The 19,872-nt window shown below is 39.8% G+C and overlaps 2 protein-coding genes across 2 annotated transcripts; both read right to left on the bottom strand.

Moving 5' to 3' along the window:
- Positions 1 to 4,070: 4,070 nt before the first annotated feature.
- OR51V1 (olfactory receptor family 51 subfamily V member 1) lies at positions 4,071 to 5,033 on the bottom strand. Its single transcript, XM_036081424.2, is given in 1 exon segment — positions 4,071 to 5,033. A coding segment is annotated over 1 exon segment (963 nt).
- A 12,837-nt stretch (positions 5,034 to 17,870) lies between these two features.
- LOC118528783 (hemoglobin subunit beta-like) lies at positions 17,871 to 19,213 on the bottom strand. The gene is made up of 3 exons (XM_036081411.2): positions 19,062 to 19,213; positions 18,711 to 18,933; positions 17,871 to 18,125 (listed from the first exon to the last, which is right to left on the bottom strand). The coding sequence occupies exons 1-3, from the start codon at positions 19,151 to 19,153 to the stop codon at positions 17,997 to 17,999; spliced, it is 444 nt and encodes a 147-aa protein (XP_035937304.1). The 5' UTR covers positions 19,154 to 19,213; the 3' UTR covers positions 17,871 to 17,996.
- Between the last annotated feature and the right edge of the window lie 659 nt (positions 19,214 to 19,872).

The raw sequence follows: 19,872 nt of genomic DNA, 5'->3' as shown, positions 1-19,872 counted from the left end.
TGGCCGATGTTGAAGAGGTTACTGCCTCTGTTTTTCTCTAGGATTTTGATGGATTCTTGTCTCACATTGAGGTCTTTCATCCATTTTGAGCTTATCTTTGTGTATGGTGTAAGAGAATGTCGAGTTTCATTCTTCTGTATAAAGCTGTCCAATTTTCCCAGCATCATTTATTGAAGAGACTGTCTTTTTTCCTGCTTTGTCGAAGATTATTTGGCCATAGAGTTGAAGGCCCATATTTGGGCTCTCTATTTTGTTCCATTGGTGTATGTGTCTGTTTTTGTGCCAGTACCATGCTCTCTTGGTGATCACAGCTTTGTAATATAGCTTGAAATCAGGCAATGTAATGCTCCCAGCTTTGTTTTTCTTTTTCAACATTTCCTTGGCAAATTGGGGTCTTTTCTGATTCCATACAAATTTTAGGATTATTTGTTCCAGCATTTTGAAAAATATCATTCGTATTTTTATCGGGATGGCGTTGAAGGTGTAGATTGCTCAGGGCAGCATAGACATTTTAACAAAGTTTATTCCTCCAATCCAAGAGCATGAAATGTTTTTCCCTCTTTTTGTGTCTTCTTCAATTTCTTGCATGAGTATTCTGTAGTTCCTAGAGTATAAGTCCTTTACCTCTTTGGTTAGGTTTATTCCAAGGTATCTTATGGTTTTTGGTGGTATTGTAAGTGGAATCGATTCTCTATATTCTCTTTCTACAGTTACATTGTTAGTGTATAAGAAAGCAACTGATTTCTGTGCATTGATTTTGTATCCTTCCACATCACTGAATTGCTGTATGAGTTCTAGTAATTTGGGGATGAAGTCTTTTGGGTTTGCCACATAAAGTATCATGTCATCTGCAAAGAGAGGGAGTTTGATTTCTTCTTAAATGAAACATAGGAAGGTACATATGTAGATAAATTTTGTCTACTTACCACAAACTTGACAAAAACCTATAACCAACATTGTGACCAGTAAAGGGAACACTGCCAGCCTCCCCAAAGCCAATAGAAATTCCAGTTCCATAGGGCTGGACTAGAGCTCTAGAATATGCATTTCCTACAAGCTCCCAGGTGGTGCTGAGGCTGCAGGACAAGAAAGCACACTTTCAGGAGAAAAGCTTTAGGACACCAATTTCCACTGCAAAGGGATTCTGAACTGGGTTGGTGTAATTTTTAAAATTCTAAGAGAGTATTCTCAGAACATGGGACTATTTCCATCTCTCATCAGGAGGTCTCTATTCATTCTTCTAGCAGATTCTCCCTTTTTGAAGTAGTGGTCGCAAATATCCTAGGAAACAGAGATACAGCATCAGGTAGAAAATCGTCTAAGTCTATTCAACAGTAAAGTTCTGAGAGACCTAAGAAAATTAGGATGTATAGTATACAGTGAACATCAGCCTGTGGATTTATTACCAGGGGATTATTTTCACTAAAAACATGTTCCCTCACTTCTAAGAATCACTAATCTCTCCCATTCTGGACCTTAGCTTCCTGACGTGAGAACAAAATGAATACCAACAGAGCCTCGACTTTCTGATTTCTCACATCTTGCTTTGGTCACCTCACCTGACCAATATCCTTTAGATCTCTCCTTATTAGTTGTGACATTAGTTAAGGGAGCAGTGGACCATGACATGACAGACTTTTTGTAAGAAAATCAACACGAAAAATACATGTGCTCCCCTAAACTCACTGTAGCTGTTTCAATAGTGTTTCCCATCCATGCTGAGTGGTAGCCTTGCAGGCTGAGCATGATGCCTGGTCAACTCCTACGAGGCTGTTATTTCTCACTGGCTCTTTAGGCCACCACCTTGAACAATGCCCCCAGAGACTATCTACTTCTTGGATAACAAGTTTCTTACTCCTTACAGGTTGGCTTTCTGGAAGCTTCTGTTTTGTTTCTAAAAAGGCTGCAAAGTGGCAGATGGTGATTTTAACACCTGTGTTAGGTCTATCAATTCTCAATGTCAGGACCTGGGCTGATGACTCTAAAATTGCCTTTCCTCCTAGGCTTTACTTGACTTTATGTTAGTGCTCCAAGATAGAGGCCTATGTAAATCAAATGTCCCTAACCTGATCCTTTTTGTGTAAGACCCAGTAATCAGCAGATGTATTTTCTTCAGCTTCCTTCACTCATTTTCCTTCCTTTGTCCCTCTTCCACTAGGTCTTGGATTTTAAACACTCTGAACTTTTTCCCATGTCTCATCATCATAGTGTAAACACAGTTCTAAAGCTAGCTGTGATTTCTGAGTGTGTACCAGATATTTTCATGTCCACTGTTCACAGCCGTTCTTTCCAAATATTTTGGCCCATATTTTATAAATTGCCATAATCTGAGGTACAGATACTCAGAGCATCTGTATGAGTACCAAGTCCTCAAGCGAACCCTCCCACTCACCAAAGGAAACATGACTCTCCAGCCAATGGTTCAGGTGTGTTACATATGTCACTATTCCCTTAACTCAACATAAGTTCATGTCAGTACTCCCAGCATGCCTGGCCAGGGCAGGACATGTCCCGCTGCCACAGAGACCCCCTGCTTCCCCAAGACTGAGTCAGTGCTGAGGAGAGGTGATGATGCAGTTCAAGGCCTTGAAGGGAAGCTTGTCTAGCCACTGAGGGACATGTGCCCAGACATGGTCTGTGAGGCACAACATGACCTCCAAGGTTCCAGCAGCTAACTGCTATTTTCCATCTAAAACTGGACGATATGACTTTTGTCAAACTGGCATGTTCCAAGATGCTTTGTTCTGTCCAGGAACTATTTCCCCACTTTTAAGCTATTGGAGACTAAAACCTATTCTTTTGTTTTCTACACTGATGACTTAATTGAGTGGGGCACTAAAAAGGAAGGAAAGATAGAAACACAGGGTTTTAAACGCAAATTTAAAATACATAGGTTGAGGTTTGTATCTAAAAAATATTAAGCAATACTTGCTTCTCTGATGGAAAATTTCTCTGATGCATTCATTTGTTGAATGGTATTTAACATTTCCTCCTTCAATATCTGAGAGATTATAGAAATATTAAATCAATTTTTCACCTGTATCTCTGCACAGACATCTGATTTCTTTCCTGCTTCCCTTCTTTTGAAACTTGAACTAAAGTTTCTAAATTACTTAGAGAAGGAACCTGTTTATATATTTTTAACTCAGAATCAATCATAAGCATAAAGTTTCATCACTCAGAATATTCCACTCTTTGATTTAAAAGCAAAGTGTTTAGAGCAAAATCTACTTTCAGCCCAATGGCAATGTTGTCTTCATATAAAATATAACAAGGAAGGATTCTGATTTTAAGGAGAAAGGGTGAAAATTGAATCCAAAGTCAAATTCTATTATATGTCCTCTTTATACTCTAAACCTGCAATGTCCAATATAGTAGCCATGGCATTGTCCAAGACAATGTCCTTTTAACATTTAAATATAAATTAACTATAATTAACAAGAATTGCAAATGCACTTGCTCAGTATACTATCTACATTTCAAATGCTCAATAGCCATATAAAGCTATTCTTATATGTTGGTCTTTATTATTCTATATTAGAGAATATCTCCATTATTTTAGAAAAATTCAACTGGACAATTCTGGTCCATACAGTTATCACAACATGCCTGTAAGGTGGGCACTTTCTCCATTTTGAAGATTAATTAACTGAAGCTCAAAATTAAAGCTCCAAGGTATCCACCTCTGTAACTGAAACCTAGGATTTGAATCCAGCTTTGGTTCAATGCAAAGAAAGTGCTTGATTTCCATATTGGGCACATTACTTAGTTTTTTCCTTTCTTGAATATACTTATGGCAGGGACATAGTATGTCCTATTTGACACAAATCCACTGTTGGTAGAAAATTTATGAAATGTTTCAGATGGAGTCTCCCACCTCCACCCCTAAGAATGATTCACTTGCAAAACATAGGTTAAAATGGAACTTGTTTGTAGGTGATTTTCTGGATTTATGTTTATATATTTTTTAAAATCAAGAATCATAGACTCTGGGCTAAAGCTCTAATCCTAATAAAATTCATGTTTTGGTATTACATAGTGTGTGTTAATTATTGTTGCTGTTTTGTTCTTTAAAAGACCTGAGCATCTCAACACATTTTCAGAGAAAAGAGTCTGAGCATTCTGCTCTGAATCTGCTGGGTCTTGACACTGTACATGATGGGGTTCATCAAAGGTGGGAAAAGGATGTGGATGTTGCCCATAAGTACATGGATCACAGGGGAGAGACGTTTGCCGAAACGGTGCACCATTGTTAGGCTAATGATAGGGATGTAGAACACCAGAACAGCACAAATGTGGGAGATGCAGGTCTGAAATGACTTATGCCACTCCTCCTGAGAGGCAATTGCCAAGACTGCCCTAAGAATCAGGACATAGGAGTAAAGGATCAGAACAGCATCCAACAACAGCGTGAAAATGACCAGCATCAGGACGTAGTAGCTATTAAATCTGATGTCTGAGCAAGCTAGGCAGAGAAGGTCCTGGTGCAGGCAGAATGAGTGAGAGAGGATGTGGGAATGGCAGTAATGGAAAATTTTCAGATTGATGATGGGGGGTGTAATAAAGAAGAAACTCCTAACTACTATGGTGAGCCCAATTTTGAAAATCCTGGAATTATTCAGAATGGAGGAATAACGCAGTGGATGGTAAATAGTGATATACCTATCAAAGGCCATAGTAAGGAGGACAGAGGACTCCATGAAGGACAGACCATGGATGAAGTAGGACTGGGCAATGCAGGAATCCAGGCTGATTTCTCGAATGAACCCCCACAGAATGCCCAGCATCGTGTGCACTGTGGACAGCCCCATGCACAGGTCAGTGAGGGCCAGCATGCCCAGGAAGTAGAACATGGGCTGGTGCAGGCTTGGCTCTGTCCAGATCACATGCAGCACCAGGCAGTTTCCCAGGAAGACCATGGCATAGATGGTGGAGAAGGGAATGGAGATCCAGGGATATTGCTGCTCCAGGCCAGAAAATGCAGTGAGAATGACGGAGGAAGAATTCACGCTAGGGCTTCTCAAAGCAATCATTCTGGCACTGGGATACTTCTTCCAGGCAGCAAGAAAGTGTTTTTCAAAGGAAATGCTCCAATTTCAGATGAGTTAGGTGAAATTGCTAAGTAAATAAAATTGTGCTTAAAGTTAACTAAGTGTAGGAAATGTTAGCCGAGCAACTCTGATCTTTAAAGATGTATTATCTGCTGCCTAGAAGAAAATAGTGTCCTCCTGATGTAATTTCAGAGCCATTATTCATCCACTGGCAGGTGCACAGGTGTCCTTAGAAGCCACAAGTGAAAATGAATAGACTAGAGGAGGAAACTAATTTCCAGAGAGGATATGTTGCCTGGGATATTTTCTCAGGGATTCTGGTCAAAGGACGTAGCTGTAAAATTGAGAGCTGAGGTTCTCAAAGTAATTATTAGTTTCCTCCCCTTCAATTCATTAAGCATTTAAAATGAAGAGTAAGATTTAGCGTTTAAGTATCCAAAATCTATTTAACTAATCACTGTGTACCCATAATTTTCTGTTTTCTGCTGTCTCCAAGTGAATTCTTCCTCCAAACAGTCCTTAGTTAAGACATTGCTGTATTGTCCCACTCTGGATGACAGAGCCAAGTACTTTTTCTCTGCAGTGACAAGCAGAGAGACATATTTATGCATGAGACCTTTAATGAGTGATCTCCCATGAGAGCTCTCATGCCAAGATGTTCAGCTTACCTATGCCCTTGTGACAGGGAGACTTGGGTTGAAGACTCTCAGCTTCTGACAGCAGCCCAGTGTTCTCCACCCACTTATTCACTCACTGAATCAGTAGGCTCACTATTCATTTAATATGCATGTATTGAAGGAGTGAGCAATTTTTTTTCTCTTCCTTAGAACCTAGCATTCTAAAGATCAGAAAGAAGGCCAATGTGGCATAGTTAAGTCCAGAATTTTAAATAGCCTCCTTGCAAGCATTAATTGTCTTCTTCCACACATTGTTTTCCCTCTTGGGGTTCTGGCCCTGGGAGTCATCATAAAAGAGTTAATTGCTCTTAGAGTGTAGGCAGGGATTTTAAAGTCCATACTGGTTTTTATGTTTCATTTCACCCTTCCAACATATTCCATTAGCTTCAGAGTCTGGCTTCCCCTTGTGGACCATTCCTCATCTTTGTCATCCTAGCACAACAGGCAGCCCTCAGGCTACCCTTCTTCTGAATGCACCCTGTATCCCTATATGACCCCTTCTAGAATCCCCTCCACTGTTATTTCTTGCCCTGATCCCCTCTCCATGTGAAATAACTTAGCCCACTATTTTTATTTGTCTCCTTCCTTGAATGATTGGAGTCTTTACCTTTTGAAAAAAATGTGTCCACCTTGAGCACTTCTTTTCTTTCTCAAAAGCACCATTTCTCTTCTTTCTGGAGATGTTTTTCCAAATGTTCTTTCTGCCTAAGATGTTCTTTTCACAGAGATAGTCTTTCCCATCTTCTCCCCAACCTCTTCCTCCTCTTTGTAAAATAATCTTGTATTTTTCCTCTGCAACTCAGCCATCACTTTTCAGGAAGCACCTTACCTGAGACAGATTTTCCCCACATATCTATTATGTTGGTAACATATATTTATCTTTATATAGCTTATTCAATTTATAATTTGATATTAACGAGACTACAGATTGACTAAAGTCTCTGTTACATACTGAATTGCAAGCTCCCAGGTGGGTGGGAGCGGTAGTATTAATTTTTACTCTGTGTGGTAGGCTGAAATTTGCTCCTTAAAGTCCTCACCTCTGCCATGAGCTCAGACTCATGGATACAACCATGTACTTTATATCTTCGTCTGCATATTTATTCCAAAAATTCAGATTATAACAAAAAAGAATTTGGTTTTCCTCAGAAATCGGTCATTTCCCCATTTCCTCCTGATATCATAAAATGACTCCACGAATCACAGGATTGCTTCACGAATCACAGGATTGCTTAGAAAACTCTCAAGAGGCTTTCTTGATTCTTCTCTTTCCTTCCTTCTCCTGGCTATCAAATCCTTCACCTCTTTCTTTCATTTCCAGCCTCAAGCATACCCACAACCTATCCACTTCTCACATATACATTATACACGACCACTGTCTTGGTACATAATATTGTTATCTGTTCCTTGGCTATTATAATAATTTACCAGCTATTTTTATTGTTTTTGCCCTTCCCCCTAAACATGTACTCTCCCCAGAGAAACCAAACCTATTTTCTTTTTTATTAAGATTTTTATTCCTTTATTTATTTGAGAGAGACAGAGAAGGAAAAAAAGAGGGGGAGAGAGGAGAGAGAAGAGCAAATGGTAGAAGCAGACTTCAAGCTGAGCCCAGAGCCCAAAGATCCTGAGATCATGACCAGAGCAGAAATCAAGTTGGACACAACCGAATGAGCCACCCATGTGCCCCCAGACTACTTTTTTAAAACATCTGCTAGAACACATGAGCCCATGTTAAAACAAATCAAAACAACAACAACAACAACAACAAAAACAAAAAAAAAACACAAAAATCACTAATGGATTTATACTGCTCTTAAAATAAAAAATATTTTATTCATCATGGTTAGAAAACTTTAAATGTTCGGGCTTACCCACCCAGAATTCAATGTAGCTTCCTCAGAAGAATCTTTGTAACCCCACCACAAGTGTTCCCTGTCTCGCCTGGGTGGCTCAGTCGGTTAAGCGGCTGCCTTCGGCCCAGGTCATGATCCCAGGGTCCTGGGATTGAGTCCCACATCAGGCTCCTTGCTCAGCAGGGAACCTGCTTCTCCCTCTCTTTCCGTCTGCTTGTGCTCTCTCTGTCAGATAAATAAAATCTTAAAAAAAAAAAAAAAAAAGAGTTTCCCTGTCTCAGAGTCTTTGTTCTTGATCTTCTCTCTGCCTAGAATTATCTACTCCAAGTACTTGCACAAAACCTCTTTTCATCATTCAGGATTCTACCACTCCACATGACAGCAATTACTTTTCTTCTTTGGTGAAGAATTCAATGTAGCTTCCTCAGAAGAATTTTTGTAACCCCACCACAAGTGTCCCCATCCTCTCCAATAAATTACTATCCTCAAAATACCCTGCTTTGTGTTTATACCACATATCATATGCTGATTTTGCATGAGATCTCCTGGAATTTCTAGAAAACCAGGTGCCATGTCTGGTTTTTGCTCACTGAAATGCAAAGTGAGGTTTAGCATGGAGTGGCCATTTTTCAAATAATTATTGAATTACTTGAATTAATCTATGAATTTGAGCTGTACAATTACAGAGGTATAAAACAAGTTAAAGCAAATGCATTGTAAAAAATTCCATGAAATCTAAACACTCATATCTTAAAGTAACACATCTGATCCTTGTTGGCCACATGCTACCAAATGTTGTCCTCCTATACAAGGTTTATATGATACATAAAGCAGATGCTGCCTTAGGCATTCCTGATAACCTTGGACACAACACTCAGACTCCAAATATGATTCCTATCATCACAGCCTGACCCGACATGGAGGCTTGGCCCTGGAATGGTGACAGAAGATTCAAACATTCTGTGAATATAGGCATGCATTGAAAGCCATACTCTCATTCAGGCTTCTTCAGACTAGCCACTAAGGTTAATGGTGCTGCCTCAGAGAATAACAGCCTTTTAGCAATAAAAGAGCAATAAATATTAGAGACTGTTCCTATATTCTATTTTGAGATAGGATGGGAATCAGGAGAGGATAGGGTCAATGAGATGAATAAATGAACATTTCAAGAGGAAAGTAGTCACATATGTCAGATGCACAATATGCTCCCTTTGTATCAAAATGGAAAAAAAACAAAAAACAAAAAAACATAGAACATCATTTCCCAAAACATTCATGATGTGTGATGTCCCCTTCCAGTCAGTGTGCATAATATTTCTTTCTGAATTTCTAGCAACCAAAGCAATGCCTGGCATGAAATATGTAAGTAGTGAGGACATGCAGCAGTGAATTGGAGTCCAGGGCAGTGATGGGATTCTGGCATTCGCTCTGCGCACTTTGTCTGGAATGTGGATTTGGAAAGCATATCTGTGATCAAATTAAACAGATCATTCTTTCAGAGGAATCTTTCCTTACATCCTCCAATTCAAACTGACCTACATGTCCAGGCATCTCTGTCTTTTTTTCTATTCTTTGGAAATGATCCTCTACATGATCACTTGCTGCCATTTTCAGATTAGGTAGGATAATGACCAATAGTCTTTATTTACATTAAAGGTATAGAGGAAGAGTGTTCGATGTAAAAGTGAGTCTTTATCATTATATTGAATAAAAAAATATTTCTGTTTGCCAGAATAGACCAGGTTTTTGCTTGTTTATTGGTACCATTATTTATATGACACCCACAAACAACCTGCTTTGGACAATAAATTGAAAGATCGCACTCTTTGCCAGGTAGTCCCTCTAATGGTCCCATCTGGACACCAGCAGGGGGCAGAAGAAGCCCATTGAATTTTCATCTCCTTAAGGATGCAAGAGCAGGTTTGCTTTACAACTGGGTAAGCATAAGTGAGGCCAAGCCCTTCAGAGTCTTGACATGGCTGAAGAGATAAGAACGTTCTATAACACTAGTCCAAAAAACTGGACGTTCAGGGGTTCTCAGAGAAGTATGTTAGCATTGGTGGCAACTTTTTTACCACAAACCCAGTATAGGCTTAAAATCCCAGGTTACAGGAATGGTTACTATTGTTAATTTTGTAAATGTTCTCTTTATTAAGTATTATTTGTGCATCTGTTCTTACTATGTATTTTGCTTATTACATTACATAAGATGTCTATAAATAATACTCCCATGAATGAAATATTGAAAAATGATAATGCATAATTTAGAACCATGATAAAAAGTTCTATCACATGGTACATCTGTTTAACTGTAGTCATGTGGTTATCTGAGAAGTTTCCATCAGGATTTGTACCGTTTGATTGCATTATGACCTAAATGATCTCCATCAAGGAAATTTATCTGTTTTAAAACTTTTTTTTACATTTAAGACCATGTCAGACAACTGAGATAAAATCCAGACATAATAAGATCTTAAACCCTGAGTAAAAGATGTAAAACAAGCAGAAAAGTGCAAATGGGAAGTAAATCTCTCTTTAATGATACTCAAGTGAGGAGCTAAAGTTTTGAGGATAAATACTTGAAGTGTAACACATATTTTAAACTGTCCCCTGAAAATTACAGAATAGGCCAAGATGATCTAATTCAGTCCCCTCCTTTTCAAGATAATGAAACTTGCAGGGTCTTTCAAGGAAATGAACGACCAGAGTACACACTGCTAGGCTCCTGCTGTTCTCCAAGGCATTTGGGTGGCTTCAGTGTGGCCACCAGAATCACCCTCTTCATTACTGCTCATCCTCACTTGTGGTGAAGAACAGCTTGGTCAGCAATAATAAAATATACTGTCATATTAAATCATAAGGTCTTCAAAAGAGACCTAGAAAACCAGTGGGTAATATATACATTTACAGTTATATCTAGAATTAAGATTTATTTGTGAAAAGGTATATTACCATGATCATCATGTTCACATGCTTGACAGAAATGTTATTACTAATGAAAGTTTGACTCCACATACCAGTGTTAATTTCCATTTCCACTTTCCTCTACAGGAAGAGGACATAAGAAGTAAATTAGTTCCTCTAATTATTCCTACTTCAACCCTAACAGAGAGAGCTCTACTTTGCTGAGAGTGGAGTCTAGGCCCAGATGACTGGCTACTGTGTCCCCAGAGCATAGGAGAGAAAGATATTGTAGACAAGACAGGAACTGGGGGAATCCCAAATGACTGCTAAAGACTCCTTCACAATAACTGGGATCCCACATCCCCAAGGGCAAAAGGGTCCTCCAGGGCATCCCTAGATAACATGGGTTGCCTGCTAGCCCTTCTGTGGTCACACAGGTGGGCCTCTTAGCTGCAATACCTAGTGCAGAGGGTAATGCTGGCCATATCTTAAGGTGGTCAGTTTGCTGAGGGGTAAAAATCAACTCACCCAGTGAAACTTTAACCTAAGCCACATGAGGGATCGGTGGGATTGTAGTCACAGTATCTCAGGGAAGGGAGTCACTCAAAGACTTCACCAGGTTGTTATTGCTAGGTATATTGTGAACTTGTAGCAGATGTAACATTTTAATTGCTTAGATTTCTACAATTCCTAGATCCTTGGATTTCTAGAATGCTCCAGAGGTGGTAAAGGCTCATTACCTGAAACACCAGAGCTAAGCATTTTAGAGTGTCTTGGTATCTATGGCCTTACAAATCAGGTATGAGGCAGGCATATCTCTCAGAATAGAAATGGTAAATATTTGGAAGGACCCATTGTCCTAAAATGGGACAAAATTCTCAGGAAAAGCACTGGTACCATAGAAATGATTTGTTCATTTAATCCTTCATTGTCTTAATATTTTTTTCCTTTCTTTTTAATTCTTGTTGTTGTTGTTTTATTTTATTTTACTCTTGAGACTACATTATGTACAGGCACCTGGGTCCAGGCTCTATATCTAAAAAAAAAAAAAGAAAGAAAGAAATCCCAGCATCACAGAGATTGTAGATTATAGATTATAGATTGTGGGTAATAGAGTCTGATGTGATATCTGTTGGACCACTTTTTTTCTTTTATTGTTATGTTAATCACTATACATTATATCATTAATTTTTGTAGTGTTCCATGATTCATTGTTTGCGTATAACACCCAGTGCTCCATTCAATACGTGCCCTCTTTAATACCCATCACCAGGCTAACCCATCCTCCCACCCCCTCCCCTCTAGAACCCTCAGTTTGTTTCTCAGAGTCCATAGTCTCTCATGGTTCATCTCTCCCTCCGATTTCCCCCACTTCATTTTTCCCTTCCTACTATCTTCTTTTTATAACATATAATGTATTATTTGTTTCAGAGGTACAGGTCTGTGATTCAACAGTCTCACACAATTCACAGCGCTCACATACCCTCCCCAATGTCTATCACCCAGCCACCCCACCCTCCCATCCCCACCACTCCAGCAACCCTCAGTTTGTTTCCTGAGATTAAGAATTCCTCATATCAGTGTTGGACCACTTTTAATGCGTATCTATGGAAACACATGGAAACATAAATGAAGGTCACATTAAAGAGTTTCAGAGGGATAAAATGGCCAGGAAAAAAAAAAAAAATATATATATATATAGTAGAAAGAAATACCCAACACCAGAAATGCCTTAAATATCCGTCAAAATAGCAGCAGTGGTGATCTGGAAGGGGAGGTAGCATGGGTAAGTGTCTAAGAGGAAAATTACATGCATGATGCAGGTGCTAGCTCTCTGTCATTAGCCTCATTCTCCACAAAGTTAATCATTATCCTGGTTTGTCTCATATATCGTGATTGATTCATTTTCCTCTTTTAAAAATGTTTATGTATTGAATGATATCATTTTCTGAATGTCTGACTTATTTATGCAACCTAATATTTATGAATTGCTTTCCTGTGCTTTCAATTTTAGCCATTCTGACTGGTGTGAGGTGATATCTCACTATGGTTTTGATTTGTATTTCCCTGTTGGTAAGTGATGATGAACATCTTTTCAAGTGTCTGTTGGCCATCTGTATGTCTTCTTTGGAGAAATGCCTCTTCATGTCTTCTGTCCATTTTTTTTTTTTTTAATTTGGGTTTTTTTGGTGTTGAGTTATGTTAGTTCTTTCTATATTTTGGGTACAAACCTTTTATCAGATATATCATTTGCAAATATCTTCTCCTGTTCCATACATTGTCTTTTAGTTTTGTTGATTGTTTCCTTTTCTGTGCAGAAACTTTTTATTTTGATGTAGTCCCAATAGTTTATTTTTGTTTCTGTTTCCTTTGCTTGAGGAGACGTATCTAGAAAAATGTTGTTATGGCTGATGTTAGAGAAATTACTGCCTGAGATCTGTTCTAGGGTTTTTATGGTTTCAGGACTCACATTTAAGTCCTTAATCCATTTTGAGTTTATTTTTGTGTGTGGTGTAAGAAAGTGGTCCAGTTTCATTCTTTTGCATGTGGCTGTCCAGTTTCTCCAACACCATTTGTTGAAGAGACCGTCTTTTTCCCATTGCATATCCTAGTCTCCTTTGTTGAAGATTAATTGACCATATAATCATGGGTTTATATGTGGGCTCTCTATTCTATTCCATTGATGTATGTGTTTATTTTTGTGCCAGTACCATTAGATTGGATTACTACAACTTTGTAGTATATCTTGAAAACAGGTTGTTATACATCCAGTTTTGTTCTTTTTCAAGATTGCTTTGGCTATTTGGGGTCTTCTGTGGTTCCATACAAATTTTAGGATTATTTGTTCTAGTTCTGTGAAAAATGCTGGTGGTTTTTTGATAGGGATTGCAGTAAATGTGTAGATTGCTTTGGGTAGTTTGGCAATTTTAACAATATTTGTTCTTCGAATTCATGAGCATGAAATATCTTTCCATTTGTGATCTCTTCTTGCTTCTACTTGTTTTGAGGGCAAAGATACCATTTTTTTTACCTCTAGGACCTAGGACAGAGGTTTACATTTAACAGATAGGAAGGCTATAACTGCTTGTTGAATAAAACTGAATAAAACAAAAAAGAGTAGTGAGTCATCAAATTATTTCTGTGATGCCCATAAAAGAATTGTTAAAGACTCACGGTTAGGTGTGTGATTGTGTGTTTTTTCATAGGTGATCTGATATGAGAAAAACAGAAGAAAGAGAGCATGTGGGGAAATGTCATACCAACTTACAAGTAGGCCAAATGAAACTTCTGGCGATTCTGTCAATTATCTTTACCAAGAAAGAAGTAGTCATTCTTTATCTGAGAACACTTAAGGGTAAATCCTATCAATCCCTGCCTTTTCACCAACCTCAGTTGTTTGTTTGCTTGATTCCAGAATACTCCTTGGCTTCCAAAACCCCGTTGGTAGATGCCTCCTTTGCTTCCTTGCATACTGAGTTATATCTGGATCCATGGTTCTGTGGAGTCCCCAACAGAATAGGTAGTTCATCCAAAGTCCAATGTCTGTAGAAGACAGGCAAGATTTGTAGGTGTGTGTCATTTAACAATTTAAGAAGTTATGAAAGGCCCAAGAATCCATTGGAAAAATGCTTCTGGACACTCGGCAGGGTGTAGACCTCTATTCGAATTTATCAGTATCATTGCTTCTATGTTCTTATTTTCTCTTCTATTACTATCACAATACTCAGCAACAGTAAAGTATAAAGGAGATAATCAGGTGATCTATCCATCAACCAATTGACTTGCATTTTTATATTGATTATTGATGTCTCTGTCTATTTGTTTCTGTTTTGTTTTATTTCAATTGGGCTATTTTCAAACCCCTTCATCTTTAACTATTTTTCACTTCTGATTGATTCCCCAATTCTCAAACTTTGACATACAAATGACAGATGTTTCCCCAGCTTGTTGATTCCAGATGCATGTAACAATCCTACTTTCTTCTGGACCTGACTCCTATTAACATTGCTGCCTTGATACTATTCAGGTCCTTAAAAATAAGGCTCAAAAATTCCATAGCGCTCAATATTTCTCTCCCAGCCTGAGACCTTTGGGATTTAGGAAGAGACGTTAAATGAGTCAACTCACTCTTTGTGAATTATCACCTGGCATGAATTTTTGTGAAAAATAAAAATAGGGAAATAATATTTTATAATTCTGCTGTGTCAGGTGGTGCCTGGCATCATGTCTGGTCTTTCATATTCCACGGTAGACCTCCCAAGTTCCAACTGACAAGATTTCCAGGATTGAATGGGCCCACTGTTGGGTCTTCATCCCTGTTTTCTAGGTGTACCTGACAGCAGTCCTGGGCAAAGCCACTGTCATTCACATTAGCATACAGACTCCTCCCTGAACCAGCCCATGTGCTACTTTCTGGTTATGCTGGCAGGAATTGACCTGGGTCTCTGTCAGTCACAGTACTGCCCACAGTTATGGGACAGCTATGGCTGAATTTTTTAAGTATCATTTATATGCCTGTGTTTTCCACCTCCATGTTGTCCATATCTTGCTTTCATGGAGTTAGTCATGCCTTTCGCCATGGCATCTGATTGTTTTGTGGCCATCACTAACCCTCTGAGATATCCCTCAGTGCTCATCAGCTCCTAGGTAGCGAATATTGGAGTGTTTGGTGGATTCCGAGTGCCTCCTTCACCATCCCTCATGGCCTGCATCTACTTGGTTTCTCTTACTGTCATGACAAAACACTTTCTCACCCCTACTGTCTACACCAGGATATGATCCAACTCCCCTGCTCTGGCTCATGGATCAACAGCCTTTATGCTTTGTTGGTCAGCTTGCTTCACATGGGCCTAGACTTCCTTTTAATAGTGCTTTCTTATATTCTGATTCTCAGGTCAGCAATGGCCATTGCCTCCTGCAGGGAGTCACTCAAATCTCTCACACCAGTGTGTATCTCATATTCTGACTGCCCTGATAATGTCCCTGTGCTAGGCCTTTCCATTGTTCACAAGTTTGTAAGGCATTCCTCCTCCTTCACCCATATCATCAAGGGAAAGTGTCCATCCTCTTTCTACTGCTGATGAACCCTGTCATTTATAGCATCAAGACCTACCAGATCCACTGAACCACTATCAAGGTGTTCTCTCTGAAATGGGTAGAAATCTTGTGTATTCTCAGCCAGTTAATTCCCCTTCAACTAGATTAGTTGTGACAAAATCTCAGGTCCTGTTCAGTTCTAATGTCAATCCCTCACATCTATGTGAGAATCCCCTTTCTCATCTAGTTGTAAGAACTTAGTAAATGTATTCATTTTAATAGCACCCAGAGACAAACAATCAGAAAATAAAAAATCAGTCCTAGAAGAGAAATCAGTAACTTTATAAAGGAAATTGCAGAAGGAAGAGTAATTTTGGAGCAACTCTGGCCCTTACCCATTTTATGAATGTGAATACCTGAGATTGTTCTGTACTATTTGATAGCTATTAATGTGAGAGACTCCTGTCCATGAGGCTACATGACTTTCAAACAAGAATAGTAATCTCTACAAATGACATACACATGCTGTGTACTCTGTCCCTCTCTTTCATCCTTCTCTACTTCCAGCTAATGTTAGTACTGGAATAGAACCAGCCAGATAATACCAAGTTTTGTCAGAGCTGGGCATTTATCTCTTGGAGACACTATACCCCTGGCCTAATAGCTATAAAGTGGTGCTTATTGATTTGTTAATTAGTAATGTCTACTGATCCTTTCCCAATCTTGATGTTACATTTTTTATAATACTAGTAATTAAAAGAAGCAAAAGCAGGGAGGGGACACTTGAGAATTTGGATGGTAAGAGGTAAAACCTAGCAATACAAGTGAAAACTGGAGTTACATATCTGATGAGTTTGTCTCCATAATAAATCCATCTTTAGCTTAAATAATTTTGCACAATTCTGCTTAAACTGAGTGCTTGCTAATAGAATCCTCACCAATTATAGAATCTGGGCCATTTAATATTATTTAATATTATTAGTGTTTCCCATCCATCCTCAGGGCCTTCATTGACCTCCTGGACCATCCACGTCCCTGCCTGCCCACTCCCCCACCTCATTCTGATGCCCAGCTGGCATGTGTAGTCTGCTTTCTCTTAGATACTTGCATGACTCTTCTTTCCATTTTACTTTTATGTCTTCATCTATCAATACCAATCCTCACTGTATCCAGATCTACAGGACCTCTGCTCTTCTATGGTCTCTCTGCACGCAAAGTCCTAACACTCAGGTCAATATCAAATGTGAGGACCCCTTCAGAGGATGATCAAAGTTGTCACCAAGGCACACTTCCAGCTCCTCTGATCCTGAAGGCTTAGAGAATTCTCATTCATGTATTTATAAAGACACCTTGTATTCATTTCCATTCTGTGTTTAGATGAAGATTGTTTGCATATTAATTTAATCAATTAATTTCCTTATTAGTGGCAATACTTTTATGGTCTTCCTAACTATATTCAGAATTAGAATGTGTGAGGGGACAAGGACCACTTCAAAGTCATTTTATTTCCAGCATCCAGCACCCACATAGGTGGTCATTGACTGAGGTAATAAAATCAGGGTATGTTGCTATTGGTAACACCGTGCTAATAACTACAAAGGCAGAGTAGGCATCAGAGGCATCAGAAAGAGGAGGAGGTGGGAGCAGGCCTCCAATCACTTCCTGGTTATGCATGCTAAAGCATCCTCAGAAGAAGAGGATGCCATAAACTCATGATAACATTGCAAGACAGCAGTGAATATCAAGCCACCAGAAGCTCCTTTTCACATTTGCCTTAGTCATATATTGAACAAAATATTACCAGTTGCTTCCTTCTAATGCAGACCATGAAAGGCACTAAGGAAGAGGCAGTGAAACTCGCTCTCCTGCTTTGGGACCTTCATGTGGGTCTCTGCTGTAAGAGGATGGAGGGAACCAGGATAAGAGTGATGGGGAGGACAAGTAATGAGACAGCAAAACATGAAGGAAAATCAGAGAGGAACAGTGGTGTCTTCAGGCAGATGAACTTAGTGGATTGAGGGTTTTGAGGTTCTGGACAACTGGGAAGAGGGAGGACATTTATAAGGAAAGCTAAATAAAGACTTGATTTAAATAAAGCATATGAAAAATCTAACCCCCAAATCCTCAACTTGAATCCTTTTCTAAGGGAAAGTTAAAATTGGCAGCAGGGTCTGTTTCCCACATACTTAGCTATTTACCACCTCTCTTTTCATGGAGTCTGAAATATAGATATATTTTCCCAAGATCTGAACTATCTCCTCATTTCTTTATGTCTTAAAGTCCTTGTCCTCCCATGCCCTGTAACAACTCCAGTGAGAGATGCAGGAATAATTTAAATACACCAGTGCAATGAAAAGAAATGTTCTTTATTAGGCAGGAGCCAGGTGCTCAAAGCACTTCACAATTTCCCCATGTTCAGGTGTTAGGTTCTGGGAACCAAGGGACATTTCCTGGAAAGCAGGAAAGGGAGCTCAGTGGTATTTGTGGGCCAGGGCATTGGCCACACCAGCTACCACCTTCTGAAAGGCACCCTGCGCCTGTGGGGTGAATTCCTTGCCAAAGTGGCGGGCCAGCACACACACCAGCACATTGCCCAGGAGCTGTGGGGAAGAGACAAGAGACATGTGCATGGTTAGCAGACAGACCCAGCTGAGACTCAGCATATTCCAGCCCCATCCACAGCCCCAAGCTGTGCCCCTAGAATATAAGCAGAAAGATAGCTAGATCTTAGATGTTACTCTATGTGATTTCAACCATATCAGCCTGATTTTACATTTAGAAATGTTTCTCTCCTGCCTTAATTCAGAACTTAAAATATCATGGCTATTCTTTCCAACTATACAAAGAAGCAATCAGATTTTATCCTCTTTGCTCTCAAAGGAAGAGATAAGGGGAAAAAGTATTAGAAAAAAAATGATTTGGAATGGATTAAATGTACTTTTTAAATAAACACTCAAAACTTTAATCAAAACAATAAAGAAAACACATTGCAGAGAACAAGAAGAAACTACTGTGAGCAAGAGGGTGAACGAAATAAAAACAGTCCTGAGGAGTCCATACTGATGCTATTAGAATACCTCCTTCACCCTCTAGAAAGCACCTAACACCCATACCCTTTCTGGACACCATGAGCTTGACCTTAAAAAGGAAGACGAAGGAGAATATTGAGGGTCCCACAGACTCACCCTGAAGTTCTCGGGATCCACATGCAGCTTGTCACAGTGCAGCTCACTGAGCTTAGCAAAGGTGCCCTTGAGGTTGTCCAGATTCTTCAGGCCATCACTAAAGGAATTCAGCACCTTCTTGCCATGGGCCTTGACCTTGGGGTTGCCCATAATAGCACTAGGAGAGGACAGGTCCCCAAAGGAGTCAAAGAACCTCTGAGTCCAGGGGTAGACAACCAGCAGCCTGAGGGGTGAAAACAGCACAGAGGACAGGGGAGTCAGAGCCTGTCAGAAACCCAGGGGACTAGCCATCTCTGCCTGTCAAGATTCCATTCACTCTCCATAAGCCTGCATTGCTACCTGGATACCAACCTGCCCAGGGCTTCACCACCAACTTCATCCACTTTCACCTTGCCCCACAGGCCGGAGACAAGGGACTTCTCCTCACCAGTCAGATGCACCATGGTGTCTGTTTGTGGTTGCTAGTGAACACGGTTGTGTCAGAAGCAAATGTAAGCAGCAGCTGGCCCTACTCTTCCTTTTATGCTCAGCCCTGACCTTGCCCTCCTGGGGCTGTGAGCAGATTGGCCCAGGCCTGGGTGTGGTTCTGCAGGGTGAGGCCTGAATGTTGGCTGCCATCCCTCTCCTTGGCAGTTCTGACACCTGCTTGTGAGTCTGACTTCAGGCCCTGGTTCTCTCTCTAGGGATCTCTAGGTCTCATCTCAGCTATTTCTATTGATTTCTACTAAAATTATTCTCCTTGGCAAGTGTACTAGTACATTTTTGAGAATCACAACCTGGTAATTGAAGAGTGTCTCTTCAATTTTCTTATGAAAGGCGAAGGGGCAATTTTTCCCAAGTTCAATTTGAAACTGTATACCCAGGAGCAGAGTCTTGGCTTCAGTTTGGGCCCCTTTCCAAATATACAAGGCATTTTGTTTATAAGGCCAGATGTCCAGCAGGCACTGAACAGAAAGCAAATGTCTGATCAGTGTTTCCCTTTCCTCATCCTATCCTGGGGCATTGACACCCAAAGACCTCTCTCCAGTGGTCCCTGGTTCAGACTGTCCTCTAGTTCCAGCAGTTCTATAACAGGGGATAATCATTAATTCATTCAGTCAGTCACCGACCACTTCAATTAATAAATATTCCCTTCTTGCCTATGAATGAAAGTCACAAGGCA

Source organism: Halichoerus grypus, chromosome 11 (genome assembly GCF_964656455.1).
Source record: "Halichoerus grypus chromosome 11, mHalGry1.hap1.1, whole genome shotgun sequence".
NCBI classification, from domain to species: Eukaryota; Metazoa; Chordata; class Mammalia; order Carnivora; family Phocidae; genus Halichoerus; species Halichoerus grypus.
The sequence above is the reverse complement of the archived record's forward strand: the minus strand, read 5'-3'. Positions and strand labels throughout refer to the sequence as shown.